We start from the raw sequence: 25,360 nt of genomic DNA, 5'->3' as shown, positions 1-25,360 counted from the left end.
TTTCTATTTCAAATTCATTTCCATCTCTGAGTGTTTTTGAGTAGTTTTATCCACGTATCCCACCTCCAGTCACTGTGGGATTCAGCTATGTAATTATTTGGTAAGTTATGTATGTAAAAATGACATTTTTTATAATAAAATAAAGTTTTATGTGTACTGTACTTAACAAATAATTACATGATCAGAGCCCTCCTTCCTCCCCTCTCATGGACATTGAGCGTAAACAAATTGAGCTCTTTAGCTGTGTTGTACCTATCCTTCCCTGAAAGTGGGCGGGCCAGTATAACTACATCCAAGATAAATGAGCGCTACCTCGAATTTTGAGCTGCCACGTAAAGTAGAAACTAATAGCTATGTAATTACTTGGTAAGTATATATAAAACTTTTTACGAATAGAACTTACCTGGCAGTTATATATATATAGCTTAATCCCTGTCGAACCGGCAGATTTTTCAAAACTCGCGGCAACCGCCGAATGGTAGGTGTCCGATAGGTGGTTAACAACCCTTACAGGGTGGTAGTTGGAATCATTCCCGTTTTCAGTTCCTCAGATCATCTCTGCCAGTTGGACTGACAACATCGTTGTTGGTTCTCCGTCGGGTTTTTCGCTCTTTTCCCTAGGTCGCTGTGTTTGGCCTTTTATTGGTGACGTATTTTGACCTTTGGATTGGCAATCGCTTTTGTGGCTTGTTTTGATTTATTCTTTTGACTGTTCTTGGATAAGACGTCTGATCCTAAGTTTTTTCGAGTATGTGTGAATGAGGAATGCAAGGTTAGGTTGCCGAAAGCTTCGGTGGACCCTCACACTGTTTGTTTTGGGTGCAGGGGTTTTGAGTGTGCCTTGGATAAAAGATGTAAAGAATGCGAGGGTTTGGATGAAAAGAAATGGATGGAAATGAAACGCTATGTGCATAAATTAGAGATGGATAAGTTAAGAAGGGCTTCTAAATCTAAATCTAGGTCTGTGAGTGATGTTAGCCTAGACATTTCTTTTAACCCTTCTATTCCTAAATCACCCTTAGAAGTAGATCCTTCTCCCGAGGTGGTAACCCCTGCTCCTTCTACAGGAACTGTATCTGCTGTTATGGACCCTCAGTTCGCCAGGATGGCGGCTGAGATGAAAGAATTAAAGGATCAACTTGAAGCCTTGAAGAAAGGTAAGAGTACAAGTGAAGTTTGTGATAGTGTTTGTGCTAGTGCAGTGGAGGTGGCGACTGATCGACCCTGTCATGCCCCTAGATCTAGACCTCTACCAAGCTCCCAGGACCAAGGGAGAAGGTACGTCGACGATCGTAAGGGGGTGAGAGGGACGTATCCTCGGTCAGCCGTCGCCCTCAAGCAGTCCTGTTGCTTTTCCCAGGCTGCTTATGACCGCCACAGGAAAGGCGTGTCGGAAGGGCTTGCGTCTTCTCCTAGCCCCTCTCCTAGACGTAGATGGCAGTATGAGGATTCGAGACCGACCAAAAGAAGATGGTTGCAGCAAGAGGATCAACCTCGTGACTCGCTCTCCCGTTTCGGTGCGTGGAGTAGCCCTGAATCTTTTGCTTCCGGCGACGACCGAACGTCTCTCTCAGCAAAAAGGTCAAGACCTTTTTCGAATGTTCTCCTCTCGTTGTAATGGAGGAGGGAGAGATCTCTTCTTTCTGCTTCCGGAGAATTCTCGAGAAATCCTTCTCCTTCTCCCAGCTTGACTCGACAACCTTCTCCCTCGGAACCTCAAGATGCAGCTGCTGCGGCTAAATCCTTTATGACCGTCATGCAAGGCCAATTGGCTTCTCTTGTTCAGGCCTTTAGTCGTCCTCCCCCCCAGTCGGTCAGACGTAAGGACTCCAAGTTACCAGTGAAGAGATCTAGAAGGGAGTCCCCTGCTGAGGTTTCTTCTAGAGATAAGAGAGAACTGGATCCCTCTCCCGTTCGAGTCAACAAGTGGCGCAGTTCTAGCTTGGGACATAAGAGTCTTCTCTTTTCTCCCAAGCAAAACCTCAGGGTTCTTCTCCTGAGGCTCAACTCTTCTCCTCTCCACGCTATAAACGACAGGAATTTTCTTCCTCTCGCCTTGGGAACATTCTTCCTTTGTTCAGCAAGATTTCGACTTGGTTCTCCAGGAAGGAAAGAACGCAGTGAATTCTCTCGACGCCAGGACGCATCCTCCTCTCGACGCCAGGATGCATCCAATTCTCGGCGCCAGGACGTATCCAACGCCGACGCCAGGACGCTTCCAGCTCGATACCAGGACGCATCCAGCTCGACATCAGGGGCGCTTCTAGGGCGGTTTGTCAGGACGCAACCAGCTCTCGCCGCCAGGACGCCGCTTCGTGACGCGTCCTCCCGGGCGCAATACAGCAAGAAGAGAAAGAGACGGAGTTGGAAGGAATGCATGATTTGGAAGACGTTTCAGAGGACGAAGATAAACCTTCTAATGCGGCTGATGATTATAAGGTTCTTTCTCGCTCTCTTTTGGAGCTGTATGCGGAGGAGTTTAAGCCTGCTGCTCCTCGTTCTCCTCAGTCCCAGTTTAACAGGAAGAAATCGAGGAAGCAGTCAGCCTTTATTAAAATGAAACTTTCCATTTCTGCGAAGAAGGCTCTGACCAGGATTGATAACTGGCTTAAGGAGCGTAGGCAAGCAGTGAAGTCCTCCTTCTCGTTTCCTCCAGCTAGGCTTGCTTCGAAGGCGGGCATGTGGTATGACACTGGAGAAGCTCTTGGCCTGGGAGTACCTGCCTCCTCCCATGGGGACTTCTCTGGTATAGTAGACTCTTCTAGAAGACATGCCCTTAACTCAGCTAAGGTGATGTGGTCGATGACGGAACTAGACCATCTCATTAAAGGAATTTTTAGGTCTTTTGAAGTGTTTAGTTTTTTAGACTGGTCTGTTGGAATTCTATCCAAGAGGACGGAAACCATTCAGGCAACAGGAATTGAAGACCTTTCCAGTATTATGGCCTGTATGGATAAGGCTCTGAGGATGGAGCAAATGAGATGGCTTCTCTTTTTACTGCAGGGATTTTGAAGAAGAGGGCTTTGTTATGCTCCTTCGCGTCCAAATCTACTACAGTTGCACAAAAGGCAGAGCTCCTATACGCCCCCCTCTCGGAGCATTTGTTTCCGGAGTCCTTGGTCAGGGATATTTCTCAGACTCTGGCACATAAAGCTACGCAAGATCTACTTACTCGCTCGGCTAGGAGGTTTCCTCCGGCAATTCCTCCAGCTGCCAAAAAGGAGGAAAAGACAGTTCAGCAGCCCTTTCGGGGCAGAGTTCCTTCTAGAACTGAATTCAGAGGAAGAAGACAAGAAACAGGGGGTAGAGCTAACAGAAAGACGTTTAGAACACGCTCTAGGAATTGAGAAACAAGTCCTCCAGACAACAGTAGGAGCAAGGCTGTCTCACTTTTGGCAGGCATGGGAAGCAAGAGGGGCGGACACCTGGTCCCTCTCAGTCATCAGGAAGGGTACAAGATTCCTTTACGGGAAACCGCCACTTTCAACAACGCCACGAGCCCTAGTGGCTCAGTACTCAAACGCATTGAAACAAGGGGCACTCCTGAATCTAGTAGACCAGATGTTGGAGAAAGGAGCGATAGAACCAGTTTTGGAACTAGGATCCCCAGGGTTCTACAATCGTCTGTTTTTAGTGCCCAAGAGTTCGGGTGGATGGAGACCGGTCCTGGATGTCAGCACATTGAACGGATTTGTGGAGAAGACCAAGTTTACCATGGAGACGTCTCAGTCTGTGCTGGCAGCAGTCCGCCCAGGGGACTGGATGGTATCCCTGGACCTGCAGGACGCTTACTTTCATATTCCCATCCACCCGACTTCAAGGAAGTTTTTAAGGTTTGTAATCCAGGACAAATGCTTCCAGTTCAAAGCTCTTTGTTTCGGCCTCAGCACAGCCCCTCAAGTGTTCACCAGAGTAATGTCAAATGTGGCAGGATGGCTTCATCAAGAGGGGATAAGAGTATCCCTGTACCTAGACGACTGGCTGATAAGGTCCCAGTCGAAGAACAGGTGTCTGGAGGACTTACGCAAGACGTTTCTGATAGCTTAGGATCTGGGTCTCATTATCAACAAGGAGAAGTCTCAGACCGAACCGAGTCAGACGATTCTGTATTTGGGGATAGTTCTGGACTCAGCTCGTTTTCGGGCTTCTCCCTCACAAGAAAGGCAAACCAAGTGCCTCGAGAAGGTTCAGTATTTCCTGGGAGGCAGAAGTGCTCGGCAGGGGAGTGGATGAGTTTGTTGGGCACCCTCTCCTCGCTCGAGAAATTTGTCTCTCTGGGAAGGTTGCATCTCAGACCTCTGCAACACTTCCTTTCAAGAATCTGGTACAGGAAGAATCAGGAGGACTCATTTTCCTTCCACATTCCAGCAGAGATCAAGAAGCATCTGAGTTGGTGGCTGGATCCGTCGATCTTAGGGGAAGGAATCTCCCCTCGCAGAAAGAACCCAGACCTAGTGTTGTTCTCAGATGCTTCGGAGTCAGGATGGGGAGCAACACTGGAGAACAAGGAAGTTTCAGGCTCTTGGGAAGAGGGACAAATCGGATGGCACATCAACAGGAAAGAGTTGATGGCCATTTGGTTAGGTTTCAAAGCCTTCAAGGAATCTGTCGCGGGGAAAGTAATAGAAGTGAATTCCGACAACACCACGGCTCTAGCATATATCAGCAAACAAGGAGGGGCTCATTCTTTGCCTCTTTACGAAACAGCAAGAGAGCTCCTTCTGTGGACAAAAGACCACAGAGTGGAGCTCTTGACGAGATTCGTGCAGGGGCAGAAGAATGTAAGAGCAGACATGCTCAGCAGAAGAGGGCAAGTTCTGCCCACGGAATGGACTCTCAATCTTCAAGTTTGCCAGAAACTGTGGAGGTTAGGGGGGAGGCCTTAATAGACCTCTTCGCCTCCAGCCAGAACAAGAGAATCCCCAACTACTGCTCTCTAGTCCCGGACAGAGAAGCAATAGCAGTAGACGCCTTCTTGATGGACTGGACGGGGATAGACACTTATGCGTTCCCTCCGTTCAAGATTATCAATCTAGTAGTCAAGAAATTCGCCCTCCTAGATTCAGGGAGAATGACCCTGATAGCCCCCTTGGCCAGCAAGAGAGTGGTTCACAGAGGTGGTGGAGATGTTAGTGGACTTTCCGAGAAGTCTTCCCCAAGTCCAAGGCTTCTCAGACAGCCCCACTTCGAGAGGTATCATCAAAACCCCCTCTCTCTCAACTGACTGCATTCAGACTATCGAGAAGCTTGTCAGAGCGAGAGGATTTTCAGCTCAAGCTGCGAGCTATCGCCAGAGCGAGGAGGGTCTCTTCACAGAGAGTTTACCAATCAAAGTGGGAAACCTTTAGATGTTGGTGTAAGCAGCATAAGGTTTCCTCAACCACTACCTCTGTGAGCCAGATAGCTGATTTTCTCTTGTCCTCAGGCAAGATTCTAAGCTGGCCGTATCCACCATAAAAGGATACAGAAGCTTGTTGTCTACCGTCTTTAGGCACAGAGGCATAGATTTGTCTCAAGATAGAGACTTGAGAGACCTTTTAAAGTCTTTCAAACAACGAAGCAGACTTTGAGACCCCTGTCCTGGAATTTGGATGTGGTTTTGAAGTTCTTGTGCAGCAGGAAGTTCAACCCATCTCGCAAGCAACCCTGAGAGACGAACGAAGAAAACTCTTTTCCTTCTGGCTCTTGCTACAGCAAAAAGGGTCAGCGAGATTCAGGCTATTCAGAAGCAAGTAGGCTTCAATCGTAATGGAGCAATTTGCGCATTAAGGCTCGACTTCCTTGCTAAGAATGAGAACCCTTCCAAACACTGGCCAGGGACGTTTGAGGTTCCTAACCTCACTGATTTAGTGGGCCAAGAGGAGGAGAGACTCCTCTGTCCAGTTAGAGCCCTCAAAGCATATATTTCTAAGACAAAGGACGTAAGAGGTTCTTCCAGTTTCTTGTGGTGTTCAGTGAAGGATCCTCAAAAGCCCCTCTCGAAGAATGCGTTATCATTCTTTTTGAGGGAGACAATAAGAGAAGCTCACCTTTTATGTGAAGAGGAGACCTTTGGTTTGTTGAAGGTGAAGGCTCACGAAATAAGAGCCATTGCAACTTCTCTGGCTTATAGGAAGAATATGTCAGTTAAACAAATTATGGATGCCACTTTTTGGAGAAGTGACTCTGTTTTCGCTTCTCATTACCTCAGAGAGGTAAGAGTCGATTATGAGAAATGTTACACCTTGGGCCCATATGTAGCTACAGCTTCGGTATTGGGTAAAGGAGTGACTGCCTCCCCTCAACCTTAACTTTTGTTTGGGATACCTGTAATTGGGCTGGTGTTTTTATGGTTGTCTGAGGAAGCTTCCTTGTGGGAACAGCAACCCCAGTCTAACTAGATAGGTGTATATCTAGTCTGCAAGGTTAGGTGGTTAGATTGAGTAAGGTTACAGGTAATAGAAGGGGGAATAGGAAGTACAGAAGTCTAGTCACGTTGTTGGTCTCACCCCGTTTGACAGACTCGATTGAGTTGTTTCACCTGGCTGGCGCTCCCAAGGGAAAGCGACTCAAGAGGCAGGAACCTTTGAAGTCAGCTACCTTAGCAGGTAAGGAATCAAGGTGTTTACCTACGACTTTTAGTTGTTTCCCAACAATTTTGGCTGTCTTTCACCCTCCTCCAAATGTGTGAATCAGCTATATATATATAACTGCCAGGTAAGTTCTATTCGTAAAAATGAAGTTTTTATGATAAAACAAAGTTTTATGAATACTTACCTGGCAGTTATATATATATTTTAAATCCCACCCTCCTCCCCTCAGGAGACAGGTCGGGCAAGAGATGATCTGAGGAACTGAAAACGGGAATGATTCCAACTACCACCCTGTAAGGGTTGTTAACCACCTATCGGACACCTACCATTCGGCGGTTGCCGCGAGTTTTGAAAAATCTGCCGGTTCGACAGGGATTAAGCTATATATATATATAACTGCCAGGTAAGTATTCATAAAACTTTGTTTTATCATAAAAACTTCATATTTCATTATAAAAATATTATCTCTTCATAAATTATATTAAGTAGGTTTTAATATATATTTTGGATAAATTTAATTCCTGTTAGTAGAACTTAGCATCATAAAAGCCCATAGTCCTGTGTTTTAAGAATTTGATCATTGGAGATATTGGCCAATAAGAATAATTTCCCTCTGCCATTGATATATAACTTTTGATTAATTTCCAAGACATGAACAACCTAAATGTTGAGTGTGCTGAATCAATTCCTTTCATGCTTGATCTTTTTTACAGGCTTGAGGACACAGCTACATCAGATATTTCCTATGAGTGTGTATTCAGTCCTTGAAGAAATTTAGTGAAAAGTGAAGTTTGATCATTTTTATTTTCACTTGTGATCATATTTAATATACTTTAGTATTAGAGCTTATAATCTCCCTTTTTAGTTACTCTTAAGTTTTTTTAAACATGGCTTGCATATCAAGTTTATTTTTGCTTATCATTTGTTGTCAAATTGGTCAGTACTCAGTGTTGAGTCTTAATATTACCCAGTTTGTATTTGGTGAAAATACTAAGTACTTGCCAGCAGCCTTTGGTGATTTCAACTCAGATAAGCTAACTGATATGTTTGTAGTTACTCAAGATGGAAGAACCTTGAAAGTTTTGATGTCTCACGCAGAGTCACCTTTATTCCGTGAGCCAGACCCCCCTGAAGGTCCATCTTGCACATATAAAACACTGAGTATAGTGAGTGTAGTTCCTGGTGATTTTGATGGCAATGGTGCAATGGATGTGATGATTGTTTCATTAGGTGGTGTGACCAAATCTTATGATATTTATATTCTTTGGGGAAGCTTGAGGAATATGACCCTTGAATGTGGTTTTGAAGATTCTCCCCTTTTGAAGCTATCAGGACAACCTCTGGTAATGGATATGAATGGAGATATGATACCAGATTTGTTTGGGGAAGATGAAAATGGAACAAGAAAATTTTGGGTCTTTGGTACAGAAAGAAAGCCTCCAACCCCCCACTTAATGTTTGTTGATGGAAGTGAAAACCATCCAAGGCTGAAGATCCCAAGCTCACATGCCTTTGTTGATCTGAACAGTGATTTGGCTGCTGATCTCTGGATTACAGCAAAAACTCGGTTTGAAATCTGGATCACAGCTGAAGGAGTGTATCAATTGAACGAAACCATTGACTTTCCTCCTGATGTTGGGTATATTGGCCAAACATCCTTCGCTGATGTCAATCTTGATGGAAATATTGATGCTGTGGTACCAGTATGTTTTGACAAAAACAAAAACGTGTTATTGTGTAAAAAGAATTCAATCTTCATTTACGATTTTATCAGAAAAGAATGGATTGAGATAGATGTAATTTTTGAGGATCCATTAGGTAATGCATGGTCATTTGCTACCAGTTCAGTTGGCTACTTGTATACAGAAACCACAACACTTAGAGTTGGTGACTTTAATCTAGATGGCTATCCTGATTTATTAGTCACACTCTTTGACCTGTCTGAAGTGCCTAGAGTAGTTTTGTTGGAAAACATCAAGTGCAGTGGAGATTCTTGCAAGTATCATCGTAGTTTTGCACCAAAGTGGGATTTGTTCAAGGATTTTGGAAAGACAGTCCTGGGAACTTTCTTTGACTTTCAAGAAGATGGTACTTTGGATGTGCTTCTTGTTCAGAAGACTTCTGACCATGAATACCAGCTTGGTGTATATAAAGACTCCACAGAATATGACGCTGTCTTTGTTAAGGTTAGTGCTGTTAAAATATGTTTTTTAAACTCATGACAATTGTTTTAGTTATTGCTGTACTTCTTTTAGCATGTTATTTTATTGCCTAGTAGTTAATTTGATTGGGTTATATGATTTTTGAAGATGAGAGCAAATAGTATGTACTGTGTAAAAGTACTGGTTAATCATGTTAATGTTCATTATTTTCATATACAGATATTGCCATTGCTAAGGAAAGCATAATTCATGTCTTTATTTTATGTGCATGATAAAAATTAGGAACATGGTATTCCTCTTACAACATACTGTACTTCATTGTCAGAATTTTCTTGGATACATTTTTCCCGTTTGTAACAGCTTGTGTTTCAAGTTTTAACTTTTATCATCTTCAGTATGAAAAAGCAGTTAATAATTAGTGGTTGTATTAGTATTACCAAAGCTTATGCTTAGTCACAGTCTTGAATTAAAAGAAATAACTCACTTCTCAAGGAAATTCCCATGATGATAAACTTGTTCTTACAAGAATACAAACATTCTCTGTTATATTGACATACCCCCAGCAACAGCTGGTCTGATTATTGAAACTTGCTGGCAAGGTAGTTAAGTAGGGACAGATGAGTGAGGGGTTGGTAGGCTACCCATTCACATGACAGTTGGCATTCACTGTTTCTTGGGCTGCTTGCTGCTGTTAAGACGTCTCTGCTGCTGCCAAACTCTTATCATGGCTTTTGTTGGAGACTGATTATTATTATTATTATTATTATTATTATTATTATTATTATTATTATTATTATTATTATTATTATTATTATTATTCAGAAGGTGAACCCCTATTCATATGGAACAAGCCCACAGGGGCCATTGACTTGAAATTCACGATTCCAAAGGATATGGCGTTCATTAGAAGGAAGTAACAGGAGGTACTTGTTTTATCCCCTTCTTGATGACTTGGGGTTCCCTTTGAATTTAGTGATTGTTGTGCAAATGACAATAGCTGATTTCCCTGGAAGGATGATCGGTGTAGGTGTCTGAAGGTGTGACAGAGTGTGTGGACACTTTTGTGTCACCCATGTAAACAGATCCTTGTTTTATTTGTTCACTTTGCAGGGATCAGGATGGAATGGTGTCTGAGGTGGTGTTGAGTGTATTGCTTGGTCTCCTCCTCGGTGAAATTTGCAAGTTGAAGAAGAAGTAATCCAAAATGGTGCTTGGTGTCTTCCAAGGGCAACACCCTTCCATTTTCTCCAACCCACCTTAAACACGGATTTTCGGTACCGATCTCCGGTTAACGGCACCATTGAGTGGGGATTTTGGTGCCCCTCTCTGGTTAACGTCACCATTAAGTGGGGATTTCGGCTCTGATCTCTGGTTAACAGTGCCGTTAAGTGGGGATTTCAACGCTAATCTCTGGTTAACAGCACTGTTAAGCAGGGTTTTCGGCGCTATTATTGCCGATATTCAGTTAGCCGCGATTTTCGGGTAGCAGCACTCGGCTGGGGACGGAACCCCGCTGTTAATCAGGAACTGCCTGTATACCTTACATGAACAACTTATTTTTAATTATACATTACATCTGTTGTTGAAATTTGTTGCAGCATGCAAGATCCTCCTCAACAGTTCCCCCTCAACGTGGGACCTCCTTGATGTTGTGAGGGGCTCTTGAACCCCTGGAATTTGTTTCCAAGTTTGAGTTCAAGAGTCCTGTATATTTTTAGATACTCGTTTGGATTGAATTTGTGGAATTTTCTACTTTTTGTAACATTTATTGGGCCTGATACACAGGAAAAGGAACAACCAATCCCACTTTCCCACTCTTATTCATAGGCAGTGACAAACAATCTATCACCACCATCTCAACTGCAAAACAGGAAGGCTTGCAATGTTTGCTTATATTTACCTTTCTGACACGCTTCACACGTCACTACATCTGTACAAACCTGAACCAACAATGGGCTAAATTTGTGTTCTTTCATACATTCTGTTAGCTTCAACTTACCAACACTGTATGTCCTTAACTATCATATACAATTTTACAAATACCTATTGTCCCAAGAAATGCAAACACCAGGATATACATATTCTCACTTGCAGACTTCCTAATGAAATATATTATTCCGTGACACCACACAAAACCTGTTACTAAATTTTCGAAACTTTCGAAACATCACCCCACAAAGACTCATGGGAATCCTAAACTGCACACATTCATGCAGTTCTTGTATTGCAGGGCAAACTGTTTGCATTGCCTCAGTATCCTCAAGAGTCAACAAATCCGTCTCACCCACTGTCATGTCCATCATCCCCATGATACATACCATACACACACACACACACACATTTTGCATGGGTGCTATTACTTTCCTGTCTTTGTGCAACACCTCACTCCCCACATCAACCACAGTATCATTCATTCTCAGAAAGTCCACTCTAACCAAAAAACAAAAAGGCATTTGCTCATCACTCACAACCACAAATTCATGCTTAACTTCCTCCAATTCACCCACACTCATAACCAAAACTACTTCTTCCCATGCCACAACTCGTCCTTTGCGTAGTCCATGCAAAACCACATCATCACATTACACTCAACATTCCACATAAACTTTTCCACCTCCCTTACCACACTTGCACTTACTAATGAAACTTGAGCTCCAGTATCAATCAAACCACAATATTCATTCTTGTTCATGTCAACCACTACTGTCACCCACAATTCTTCTAAAGTACACAGAAACTCACTTCCTTCAGACCCGATTCAGTCACCTCTTCACAGTCTTCACCCCCCCACTTTCATTTGCCAAATTTTGTCTTTCTTCAAAATCATTCACACACTCATATCTCTTCTTTTCTTTAACCTAATTATGGTGCACCCCACTCAGACACTGCAAGTGCAACACATAATCACCCCTCACACACTGTGCTCAATACACTGCAGGTTTCTCCTATCCATAATGCACACACACACACACACACACACACACACACACACACACACACACACACACACACACACACACACACACACCATACAAGCAATTCATGACCAACAGCACTTTGGAAATACACCAGGTTCACACATAGCTTTCAACTCTCTAACGTATACTTTAACTTTCTGCATTCTGATCTTTTCAGGCTTCTTACATATTTCTGTCATCACTTCTGTTCTCAAGTCATCTACAGTTGTTGGAACTCTCGTCTCCAAACCATCACTTACCAGATCTTTCAGTCCATTCAAAACACTTTCAAACATCAAATCACCATCTCCTTTATTCTCTTTCGACACAACCAATCCCCTCAGCAAATACTCAGGATTGATGCTCTCTTCCATACTGCCTTTCTTACTCCCTGGTATTTGTGACATATCAGTTATCACATTCCTTCCTCCTGGTACATAATCAATCACAAAATCAAACTCACCTATGTGCCCCATGGTTTGTGCTAGTCTATTATCCACATTCTTCATCCGATACAAATAAACTAACTGCTGGTGATCTGTTTTCATACAAAATCTCAATGCAGCCAACTCTCTCCCAACCGTCATACTTCCGCTCTGCTTTACTAAACACCTTACATACGCAGTCATTCTTTCCCTTTCAGCACCATTCACGACCCGTTTCTGCATAAGACATCCTTCCATCAAATAACCACTTGTATCAGTATACACTTCAAGGATTTTTGCCTCCAATCAGGGTTTGCTAACTCCACATCCTTAACTGCTTCCCCTTTCAACCTTTCATATGCTTCAACAGTATTACTCACTACATGACCCAAAAACTGTACTTCATTTGTAAACCGTTCACACGTAGCCAGTTTTACCTTCTCACCTACTTCTTCAAGCTTCTGCAACACTGCGTTCACTATATCCACAAGCTCTTCAGCAGTCTTGCTCAAAATCAAAATATCATCAGTTAACACAACAGCCCTTTTGGAAACTCACTCAACACCACATTCATAGCACATTGGAAAGCTGTGGGGACATTAACTAAGCAAAACTTTAATTCTTAAAGTGATAATGCTCACGACTCATTGAAAAAGCTGTCACAAGTCGACTTTCCTCAGTGACTGATATCTGATAATACCCCCCCTCACCAGATCCGACTTACTGAATACTTTCGTTCCATTCATACTATAGACACATTCCGACACTAAACACATTAGAAAATTACCTTTCCCATTCACTTCATTCACCTTTCTGTAATCAATACACATTCTTAAACCTCCATCAGGCTTCCTTAAAGGCACAATTGGGCTATTCCACTCACTCTAACACGGTTCAGTTGCACCAGCTTCCTCAAACTCCTCAAACTGCTCCTCCATCTCCTTTATAACCGGCAGAGGAAAATGACGAGGCTTCTGTTAAATAGGGGTATCATCCTTCAAAATCACTCTAAACTCAGGCAATTTAGCCCTACCAAAATCATTATCACCCCTACTTGTCACAAGTCGTCTCATCCACAACATGCCGTACACTTACTTCTTGTCTTGATCACTCAGACCCTCATCTTCGCTTACTTTCTCCACCATCCTCTCATACATCCACTCATTTTCTTCCATTTTCCCTACCATTATACCACAGCTGGCCCAAATTTCCAGTACATATGAATTATACAAATCAGGTCAGGAAGAGCTTTTTCACTAGAAGAATGTAATACATATATACATGCAGTCCCCGGTTATCAGCGGGGGTTCCGTTCTGAGGGTGTGGTGATAACTGAAAATTGCTGCTAACCAAAAATCGATGATTTTCTGGGCTTTTTCAACGATTTTCTTGGCTTATTGGCACCGAAAAGCGCCGATTTTCGGTTATTGGTGCCTTTGTTAGGTATGTATCGGTGCCAATACCCAATTATTGGCACCGATAAGCAGAAATTAGCGATTTCGGCGGCGAAAATTGCTGATTTTCAGCGCTACAGAAGCACCGTATACATAACTAAAGTGCATTCAATCTGGGTATAACCTAATGGTACCATTGATAGCTTTCTTAATTATTCAGAGATGAGAGTAGGAGGAGGAGGAAGCTGGTTTGGGTTCATTATCATTTTATTAATGGGACCATTATATTATTTTATTAATTACATTACATTACTATTATTGTATTAATTCATAAATGGGCAATATTGTTTAGTATATATAATATTATTACTTTGCAATATTATTATATTATATACAGGGTGTAACACGAGTATATGTAAATATTTTGGGAAATGAAAGAAAAAGTCATTCTGAGCAGAAAATGTTCTATAAACATATTGTCAAAACGTCAACAAGAGAGATTGTACTTTTCCGCAAGTTGTGGTACGGTTTTATGTATTCTTTTTAAATTTACGTAAAGTGGAAATGCATCTTATGCAGAAGAAAGATATTATGTTTTGTTGTGGTTGTATTTAGTTGTGAAAAGCATTGTGTTTTCTGTTTCGTGTATTTAATTGTAAGTATATGTGTAATGGTGCTTAACTACCGGACATCAGTTGTTTGTTTGGTTGTTAGTCGAACGTTTGATGGTGGTCAAAGATGGCTGTGAAGGGAATCTCGCCACAGCTTTGGTACAGTGTACTGTACTTGTATCTAGCAGGGACTCAAGAAGGGGAATGCAGCCATGGTTGTCGGTGCCTTCAAGCCCACTAAAGTACTGTATTCCTTTTCATCTTAAAGTTCATTTAGGGAGATTTCCTGTAGGAGATATGCATATCTAAATGTAAGGAGACTTTGGAGTGTGCTTTGGGTGAAGTTTATGAAGTAGAGATTGTGCTCAGGTTAATCCCATCTTCAATTCGGGCTAGGAATATCGAATGCGCCATTTGAACTAACAGTAAGTGTTTTAAGTGCGATTTGGAATATGAGTGAAGTAAACTGGGTGTCGTAGCATAAGACTTAGGCTATGATTAGGTTAGTACATTTCAAACCGTTTAGGCTATGTGATTACATGTACAATTTGAAATGCTCTACTTGTTCTGAATGAGTCGTAATACATATGCATTTTAAGGCTTTGTTTGTTGGTAAAATTTTTAAAATAACTTATCATTAAACAGGCAAGATGGCACACGGGATGTCGGAGTGAGTAGTCAGGGATATGGGGGGAAGGGGAATGGAGCTGATCAGTTCACTTGCTACTCTGAACAGTCTTGCTTTTCTGCCAAGATAAGTGAGTGTGTCCGGTAACAAGTGTCAAATTCCAGATTCATTTTGAGACCAAGAAACAGGAGACAATGCCTTACCATTCCAGTAATATGGAATATGCAGAGAAGATGTTTATTTATGGGTTTTATTTATGGGTTTTGCAACAGTTCCATTTCTAGATTACATGGTTGTGTACTCCACTGTTATAAAAAAATTAGGAAATTGGTGATTAGGCTGATGTGAATAAAATACCTCCAAATCAAATGTATTGTTTAGATATTGAACAAAGGGAAAAAGTGCATGCATCATTAAAAACTCCCTCTCCGTCAATGGTATTCACTGTACTCTGATAAAGGAAAGAACAGCAAGCCTAATGGAATCTCCCCTCCATCAAGGATAGACCTGTTCATTAACCCTTAAACGCCGAGCCTCTATTTACAAAAGTGTCTGCCGTCTGCCGGCGGCGTTTGGGAGTTAGCGCCGAAGCGGAAAAAAAGTTTTTTTCAAAAAATCACAACACGCTTAGTTTTTAAGATTAAGAGTTCATTTTTGGCTCCTTTTTTTGTCATTGCCTGAAGTTTAGTATGCAACCATCAGAAATGAAAAAAATATTATCACATAAATATTGAAATATTTGACAGTGCAAAAAAAAAAATTTCATATATAATTGTATACAAATCGTGCTGTGAGCAAAACCGTTAAAGCTAATGAGTTATTTTTGTTTCGTTGTATTGTACACTAAATTGCAATGATTTTGGTATATAACAAATTGTAAAACGATCAAAGCAACACAGAAAAAATATTATCACAAAATGATGCATGAATTCGTAACGTGCGGACGTGAAAAAAAGTTTTTTAAAAAATTCACCATAAATCGAAATATTGTGCTAGAGACTTCCTGTTTGTTGCAGAATGAAGGTAATTGATTGAATATTACTAGACTGTAAGTGTTTTACCTTACAGTTGCAGTTTTCGACCATTTCGGTTGAGTTAAAGTTGACCGAAGGTCGAATTTTTTCTATTTATCATAATTTATATGAAAATATTTCAAAACTTATAAAAGCTACAACCATGAGTTATTTTTTGTTGTATTCTACATGAAATTGCGCACATTTTCATTATAACACTTTATGTAACGCCTAATAGAAAAAGGTGCGAAAATTACGACAAGGTGACTAAAGAAATTCTGAGATTTTCAGCTAAGTTCCTGCGCTCGGAGGTAAGGAAAAAGTTTTTTTCAAAACCACCATAAATCGAAATATTGTGCTAGAGACTTCCCGTTTGTTGCAAAATGAAGGTAAATGATTCAATGTTACTAGAATGTAAGAGTTTTAGCTTACAATTGCATTTTTTTACCATTTCGGTCGAGTCAAAGTTGACTGTAGGTTTAAATTTTGGCACTTATTGTGATTTATATGAAAATATTTCAAATCTGATAAAAGCTACAACTATGAGTTATTTTTTGTTGTATTCTACATGCAATTGCGCACATTTTCATGTATAACACTTTATGTAACGCCTGATAGAAAACGGTGCAAAAATTACGACAAGGTGACGAGAGAAATTATGAGATTTTCAGCCGAGTTACCGCGCACGGAGGAAAGGAAAAAGTATTTTAAAAAATTCACCATAAATCGAAATATTGTGCTAGAGACTTCCCGTTTGTTGCAAAATTAAGGTAAATGATTGAATGTTACAAGAATGTAAGAATTTTAGCTTACAATTGCGTTTTTCGACCATTTCGGTCGAGTCAAAGATGACCAAAGGTTTAAATTTTTGCACATCATGATTTATATGAAAATATTTCAAAACTGATAAAAGCTATACAACCATGAGTTATTTTTTGTTGTATTCTGCATGAAATTGCGCACATTTTCATATATAAAACTTTATGTAACGGCTAATATAAAATGGTGCAAAAATTACGACAAAGTGACGAAAGTATTTCTGAGATTTCCGGCCGAGTTAGCGTGCGGACGTAAGGAAAAAGTTTTTCTCAAAAATTCACCATAAATCGAAATATTGTGCTAGAGACTTCCAATTTGTTGCAAAATGAAGGTAATTGATTGAATATTACTAGAATGTAAGAGTTTTAGCTTACAATTGCATTTTTCGACCATTTCGGTCGAGTCAAAGTTGACCGAAGGTTGAAACTTTGGCACTTATTGTGATTTATATGAAAATATTTCAAAACTTATAAAAGCTACAACCATGGGTATTTTTTTGTTGTATTCTACATGAAATTGCACGCATTTTCATATATAAAACTTTATGTAACGGCTAATATAAAATGGTGCAAAAATTATGACAAAGTGACAAAAGAATTTCTGAGATGCGTCGCTGATGCTTTCTAGTGGGAGAAGAAAGAAATTTGTGCATTTGCAGCTGGATCACGCTTGTAAACAAAACAACAGCGTGACCCGTGAACTCCCATCATCCCTCAAGGCGCGTAATTTAAAATCTTTTGCAAACTAGGCCTATAACTATTTTTCCGCAAATATTTAGAAAAAACTTTTTGTAGTCAACGTACCGTATGTCCACTTGGCACCCGACAGACAATTTTAGTCTACGTACAATACGTCCAGTCGGCGTTTAAGGGTTAAACACCAATCAAACATTTAAAACATATTATCAAAAATCTCTCCTTCTCCATGTGAAGTATTCATCACACACCAATCAAAGGAAAAACATGCACTTATGAAAACGCTTTCGTCTCCGTCAGATTGAAAAGACTGGGAACATTATGTTAAATTCACTTTCTTCATTCTTTCCTGTCAAAGACAGCATATTGTCACAAAGTGATCAAGTACCTGGTTATTACACAAATAATAATACAAAAAAGTTACCTCACATCGACCAGATACTTGAAACCTCATAACAAAGATAGTTTGACTGAATCTCTAAAGGTACAGTGATCCCATAAAACTTACTTATCACTTGAGAAAATCAATGTAACTTCATCAAGTTATGGGTGATGTAACAATTAATAAGTTATATCCAGACTAGTGGAAAATGGGTATCACTTCAACAAACACTGTAACTGTCTCTCTGGTTCTATTTTACCTAGATAAGTCTCAGGTGAACAAACAGATCCATCACTTAACTTGTACACATTCATTAATTTCTCTAATTACTGGTGGTCAAAATGAAACGCTGTGTTCTTTAAACTTTAAACAAACAAATTTATTTTTAAGTTCAAAAGTTATATGCAGAGTTCACAATCTCAAAAAGATTTACTATTCATTGATAACAGTATAAGATTTAAGTATTTCTCAATCAAGTTTAATTCACAAAACTTTTATTTATTAAGAAAGCAATTTGGATTAAGTAAAATTCAAACCAATAACTACCACTCAAGTTTTAAACATATACCTGATTAATTAAATTAAACACAAACGTTCACCAAAATGTTACTGACTGGAATCCACATAAATATTTTCTGAAATCTCAATAAAAAGTATGCACTAACAAAATGCTAAGTAATCACCAGCACAAAACTTTGTAACACAGTAATTATAAAATTATAGTAATATGATAACACAGACATATAAGAATGGAATATGCAAAAATGGAAATATGCCAACTACTATTTCTAAGATAAAAATATGTTTAAAGATTATATCAGTCTTTCAAAAGATTACCTTCACTTGAAAAAAAAAAAGGTTAAACTCACTTCTTTCTAAGACTTTCTCATAGATAACACTGCCAAGTCACACTGACACATAGTTCCTCATTGGGTGAGCGGGTTCCGTTCTCAGCTACCACTGTGTTGGTCGCGAGTTCGAATCTCCGACCGGCCAGTGAAGAACAAGAGGAATTTGTTACTGGTGATAGAAATTCATTTCTCGCTATAATGTGGTTCGGATTCCACAATAAGCTGTAGGTCCCGTTGCTAGGTAACCAATTGGTTCTTAGCAACGTAAAAATAAATCTAATCCTTCGGGCCAGCCCTAGGAGAGCTGTTAATCAGCTCAGTGGTCTGGTTAAACTAAGATATACTTAACTTTTTCACACTGACACATACAGTGATGTATAATTAGCAGCAAGACACATTAGAACACACAATAAGATATATGTTTCATCTCTTATCAAAATAATATTAATTCTCTTTCACCTGGGAACATCACTTGCTCTTAACACAACAAAAACCAGTAATCATCACATTATACACTTTACAATCGTGCACAAATAATATTTCAGATCACCTTTTACAAAATAGATAAGCTTCTTGGGTGAGTTTAACAAAGCACAAACAGTAAAAGTCTAGCTAACACCCTAGAGAGAGAGAGAGAGAGAGAGAGAGAGGACCTGTACCAGCTGTCATGACTCTTTCTCATGGCCTCCTCTTTTATTTCGTCCTCCCAAATACATGATATAAAAGAAGTATACATACATTATACATACAGGTATACATGTGTGCATGGAGACTCTATATGACTGGAACTAAATCCCAGAAGGAAATATGCCAGGAGCTCTTATCTCTATGATGGACATTTCTGGGTTCTCACACACTTGGATAAATAAAGGTATTTAGGCCCAAACTGGCCCGCTGCCAACATGTCAACTTCAACTATCTCTCTCTGTTCCTTATTCCATTACTCAGTTTACAAAAAAGAATAAGCACAGACACAGCTAATAAACATGGGTTAGACAACACACACTGATAAAGGCATAACAGACAACTGCGCGATTGGCTGACAGCTCATCCACGGTGATAATTAGAGGGCTTTTTGCTTTCACTAGCGCTACTTACTGGACACACCTGTATGTGGTAGAAGCAGCGATAAGAATCTTTACCTCTCTCTCACATGCGCTAGAATTCATCGTTCACTGTAACTTTTATATACGTTTTCACATATTAAACAAAAGGAAAAAACATAAGACATTTTAAAATTACGATACTAATTTATCTGTAGAAGACATTTTAAATCATATCATTACAACAAATGACGAATCTGCAAACAAAACATCAAAAATTTTCTAAGTATATATAATACTTGTAGAATGGTTATATATATTATAACACCTTATAATATTCCTTCCCAGATGATTAATTATCTGGGTTGAATCTTTAGTCGGGCAGGATAAATGTGCAGTATACCCTCACAAAATGTTTCTCTCTCACACACACTAAGTTCTCCATTTCTAGACTAATCAGATGATGTTACCAGCAAAGCATAAGTGATGAACTGCTACATTTAGTCTGTGACTCACTTTAGTTACTAAATAAGCTTTAATGCAATGTTGAATTGATCAGTAGTGATAATGTAATACCATGAAGATGGAATTAGTTATATAATCAGTTGCATCAGCAATATCTAGCTTACTGTTTTTAGAATAGTAAATGGGCAGCCTGAATCAGATGCTATGATGAAGTGTTTAGCTTCTCTTTCAAAACATCTGTGAGGTGTCAAACTCTTGTTTGATGGATTTGCTAGCCTTTCTCAGTCTAATCTCTAGTACTTTGTCAAGTCGGTACATAGGTATGTCTGTAAAAATTTCGAGCTTTTTGGATCATGTCGTTTAATTCTTTGCTGTTCAACACTTAGATGTTTTAGTTTGTTTTCAAAATTTTCTAATATTGAGGAATTGTTCATCTTGTTTTCAGCTTCCAACTCGTAACCATCATCTTCCTCTGTATGTGAAGTTGTTTGGGTTATAGACATAACCTCAGTTCTGGTTTCTGAGATGTAAGTTTCAAAAAAGATTTACATGTATCTTCCTCAGTCGTTTCTTCTCCTGGTGTTTCAACCATAGTTTGAAATCATAACTCTGTTATACTAAGGACCTTGAAATTTATTTATGAAAACCTTTTTCACTGGTAAGAACACTAGAACTTGCTGTATCCCAACACTAAGTTTCTTAGCTTAGTCTTAGCACATCATACTTTCTTTTCATTTTGCTTTTGGCTTGTCTTCAAATTTTCTAAAAATTTTCTAATTTCTTTAACTTTCCTCAAGTTCTTCATATTCTCCTTGGGCTTTTCTTGATTTCTTCCCAGTTCTCTGCAGGATTTTCAACGGACCTCTCGTCTCGACCGAAAATCAAACCATTTAGCGAACATCCCATATTTTCTTGATAGCATTTCTAACCTCAAGAAGTAACATTAAGGGTAAACCAACATCCCATTTCTCTTTCCAAACTCATTACAGTACTTGGTTAACATACTTTCAAAATCTGGTGGAACCTTTAGAGCTCCTTGAGTCTCTGGGTGTGTGATGAATAACTGTTGTTTCTCCTAGCAAATTCATCACATCCTGAAATTAACTTTGAGGTAAAGTTCATTCCTCTATCTATATTGCAATTTCTGGAATTCCAAACTTGGAGAAAGAATTCCACCAACTTATCAACAATTACCTTTGCATTTATACTTCTTGTTGAGAATCGCCTCAGGATATCTTGTTATGGGACACATTAGCGTCAACAGATATTCATGTCCTTTCTACGTTTTCTGAAGCGGACCAACCACATCTATTATCACCTCGCTAAAGGGTTCTCCTCTAACTTCTATCGGTTGTAGGGCTTTGTCTTCTTTTGGTTTCCAGCTGTCTGGCATGCATGACACTCCCTGCAAAATTTGCTGACATCCTTGTGTAGTCCAGACCAAAAAAAATACTTCATAACCTTCTCAACAGTCTTTCTGATTCCCATATGTCCAGCCTTGTGCGCTACTGCTACCACTTGCTTCCTCAATGGATATGGAATCAAGGCTGATGATATACCCGATTTGGCATTTCCTGGTATATCTGCAGGTCGTGCTTCCACTCATTAGTAATCCATCGCTGGATAATAACAGGTAAGTTTATTTTATTTCTTGTTCAACAACTTCGGAAGAACAGATCCAGCCAGCGTTGTATCCATCTTCTGCAGTTCCACTAATTTCTCTATCTAGTCACTTGACCAACTTCAAAGGGTTGAACTCTAATATCTATTAACTCTGCTTCAGTGGTTTCACTGTGTTAGTGTATTTGAAGCTACTCGAGTCTCTTTTGCAATAATAAGTTTTCCTCTTCACTTGAAATCTCTTGAGTGCTGACATTGAAACACCACTTTTTCTGGAACAGCTCTTCTAAACTCAAAGATCCTTCTGGTGCAGGTAAATCTTCAGTTCTTCACTTCTACGCTCAGTTCTCTTCATGCTCCTGGTAGTTACACAACTTGGAAATAGGTGAGGGTTTTTCTTCTCTAATTCTATTGTTGGACTAATTTTGTCTGTCTACAGGACAAAAGCGAAGGAACACCACCAACTATTGCAGTAAAACATACACACCTTCAACCTTTAATGAGTCCTTTACTGCAAAATCGATATTTCCTGTCACTAATTATGACAAATGCAAGCGACATATAGGAGTTACTTCCTCTCTCCTCTATACCCCTTCAAAATAACTGAATCTCCGGTGAGATTCTTCTCCAACTAATGGTGAGCTTTACCGAACTACCACACTATGATTACTTCCTGTATCCGTAATATCTTCACTGGTACTGCCTCAAAGGGAGTTGTCAGCATACCTTTGCGAATCTGGCTTGGCTTCCTCACTGTTCAGCCACTCACTACTGGAAATTGCATTTCCACTGGTTGCTAAGCACTCTGCTTGTCTGGTTTCATTTTTTCCCATGTGACCACAATAGTTGGCTTTACCTGGTTACCTCTGTCACCCTGGCTCCAACTGGCTTAGTCTGCTGAAGTACACTTTATAACAGTCTCGACTGTAATGTCTCTTCCACACTATGGCAGACAACATTGGTTTTCTGCACCTGTGAGAATAGACTAGAAGGCAGGTTTAACATTCCACTGCTGTGGGCATATCCTGACTTTGTACTGGTATAATCATTAGAGGAGTTTCTCTGGCACTGTTCTTAGAAATTCGACTCAGACCTATAACACGAATTGTTGTGGTTCTGGTACCTGCCATTATAATTCTTTACTAGATATTATGTTGTAATCCTCCTCAGAGTAGCAGCTTTATCAAGTTTCTTCACCTCTCTCTCTCTCAAATAAGCTCTTATATGTTCAGAATTCCTCTTAGATGTTGCTCTAAATTTACACTAATTCTTCAAGTTCATTTCATAGACTTAACTGCGCAACTCATGCATCGTTTGAAACATCTTACTTTATAGGTATAATCCAAGAAAAGTCATCTTGTCATCCTTCTTTAAGTCTGTGAAATTTTCATTTGTAATATTAGAGTTCCATCTGGTAAACCTGTAGCACATTGTGTTTAGGTGTTCTGTTTTCTTTACTGATCAACCCGATAAGTTGAGTAGCATATTCCTTTTACAATGAGAACACTCTGCTTAACAAAACTGACCATTTATCCTCTGGCCTGAAGCTACTTTTCAAAGTGGTCAAAGCTCATCTAGACTTCATCTGTAAATTTTTAGATTAACTTCTGTACTCTTGCTACATCAACAGGTCTGCATTACCATGGATATAATTATATGGGTTTACAGGCAGTAGGGTCAGTACAAGTGCTCAACTCCTTTCATGTTTGCTTTTCTCTTTCTTCTTCTTCTCACCTCCTTACTCTATCTCTTACTTTTGCTCTATCTTTCTTCTTTATCTATAACCTTCTTTACTTGCCTCCTTGCTTTATCTCTTTCTTCTCTTGCTTTATCTCTCTCTTCTTTCTCTTTATCAGCCTGTATCTGCAACCTGATAGTTTTTCTTCTGACTCTAGCACCTTCAGTCTACCCCAAAATTCTTCTGAGTCTAAACTTCTAAGTTCTGCCTGTACATCAGCGTTCTCATTCTCTTGTTTTGCCTTATTTGTAAATACTACCTCAGCTGCATTCAACAATTCATATGCCTCCCTTAACTCACCATCTACTTTACCAGAGCAGTAATGCCTGGATTGTGACCTGCTCCAGACTTATGCCTCAATCATCAAAAGTAACATTACCCCCACATGTCACTGCTAAGAGGAGTCCACTGTGCCTTAGTGAGGTGAGATTCAGATCTTTCTGATGGTTGGAGCGGCCAAAATTCCTGAACCAAACCGAGCCATTTTCTAGTTTACTCAACAAAAAGAGTTTTAATTCTTCTAAAACAATTATACGGTTACTCTCCTACCAAAAATATATTCCTAACACCACCAGTATAGACCATAAACTAGAGAGTGATATTCTGTTTAGTTCTTCTGAAGCGATGAGCACCAAATAATTTTGTTTAATTCTCCCGAATCTGACCATCAAATATTTTATCAGGGTTCAATCCATGGGTTCAATCCCATTAAATCTGTTTAATCCTGTTCTTTCTAATTTCGGACGTTAGACTTAAATCATTTGTCACGAAGTGATCAAGCACCTGGTTATTACACAAATAATAATACCAAAAGTTACCTCATCAACCAGATACTTGAAACCTCACCCAACAAGAATGGATTTATTCTGGTCCTAAGGTTCCAGTGATCCCATCATTACTTATCCTTGAGAAAATCAGTAACTTCATCAAGCTATGGGTGAGTAACAATTAATAAGTTATATCAGACTAGTGGAAAATGGGTATCACTTCAACAAACATAACTGTCTCTCTGGTTTCTATTTTACCTAGAATAGATAAGTCTCAGGTGAACAAACAGATCCATCTTACCTTGCATACATTCATTAATTTCTCTAATTACTGGTGGTCAAAATGAAATGCTGTACTTTTTAAACTTTAAACAAACAAATTTATTTCTAAGTTCAAAAGTTATATGCAGAGTTCACAATCTCAAAAAGATTTACTATTAATTGACAACAGTGTAAGATATAAGGATTTCTCAATCAAGTTTAATTCACAAAACTTTAATTTATTAAAAGAAAGCAATGTGGATTAAGTAAGATTCAAACCAATAACTACCACTCAAGTTTAAACATATACCTGATTAATTAAATTAAGCCTGAAAGCGTTCACCAAAAATATTACTGGCTGGAATCCCATAAATATTTTCTGAAATCTCAATAATAAGTATGCACTAACAAAATGCTAAGTAATCACCAGCACAAAACTTTTGTGACACAGTAATTATAGAGAATTATAGTAATATGATAACACAGACATATAAGAATGGAATATGCAAAATGGAAAATATGCCAGCCACACTATTTCAAGACAAAAATATGTTTTAAGATTATATCAGTCTTTCAAAGATTGCCTTCTTTAAAAAAAAAGGTTAAACTCACTTCTTTCTAAGACTTTCTCATAGATAACACTGCCAAGTCACACTGACACATACAGTGATGTGGTGGCAGCAAGAAACACATTAGAACTCACAATGAGATATGTTTAATCTCTTATTAAGTAAAACTAATTCTCTTTCTAGCAAAAACCAGTAATCATCACGTACCTTTCTGTAGGTGGTACATTATACACTTTACACAATGCTTGCACAAAATAATATTTGGATCTTTTACAAAATGAGCCACTTTTACTGTTTGTAAAAGTTTAACAAAACTTTTACAAACAGTAAAGCAATCAGCACTCTTACCCTTATATATATGCCTCCTCTTTTTATCTTCAAAGCCCTC

At 39.4% G+C, this 25,360-nt stretch overlaps 1 protein-coding gene across 11 annotated transcripts in view; it reads left to right on the top strand.

The window, feature by feature from the left end:
* Positions 1–25,360, top strand: part of LOC136852274 (T-cell immunomodulatory protein) — a 259,930-nt gene that overhangs the window by 58,125 nt on the left and 176,445 nt on the right. For 4 of the 11 annotated variants that reach the window (XM_067126754.1, XM_067126755.1, XM_067126752.1 and 1 more), the window contains exon 3: positions 7,286–8,758. The exons of 6 other annotated variants lie outside the window; for them this stretch is intronic. In XM_067126754.1, coding sequence (XP_066982855.1) covers positions 7,460–8,758 — 1,299 coding nt within the window. In that variant the 5' untranslated portion in view covers positions 7,286–7,459. Of the gene's footprint in view, positions 1–6,801; positions 6,976–7,285; positions 8,759–25,360 lie in introns of all 11 variants that reach the window. One more of the 11 variants, XM_067126751.1, reaches the window with a different exon arrangement.

This window comes from Macrobrachium rosenbergii, chromosome 25 (genome assembly GCF_040412425.1).
Source record: "Macrobrachium rosenbergii isolate ZJJX-2024 chromosome 25, ASM4041242v1, whole genome shotgun sequence".
Lineage (NCBI taxonomy): Eukaryota > Metazoa > Arthropoda > Malacostraca > Decapoda > Palaemonidae > Macrobrachium > Macrobrachium rosenbergii.
This window is presented reverse-complemented; position numbering and strand designations above follow the sequence as displayed.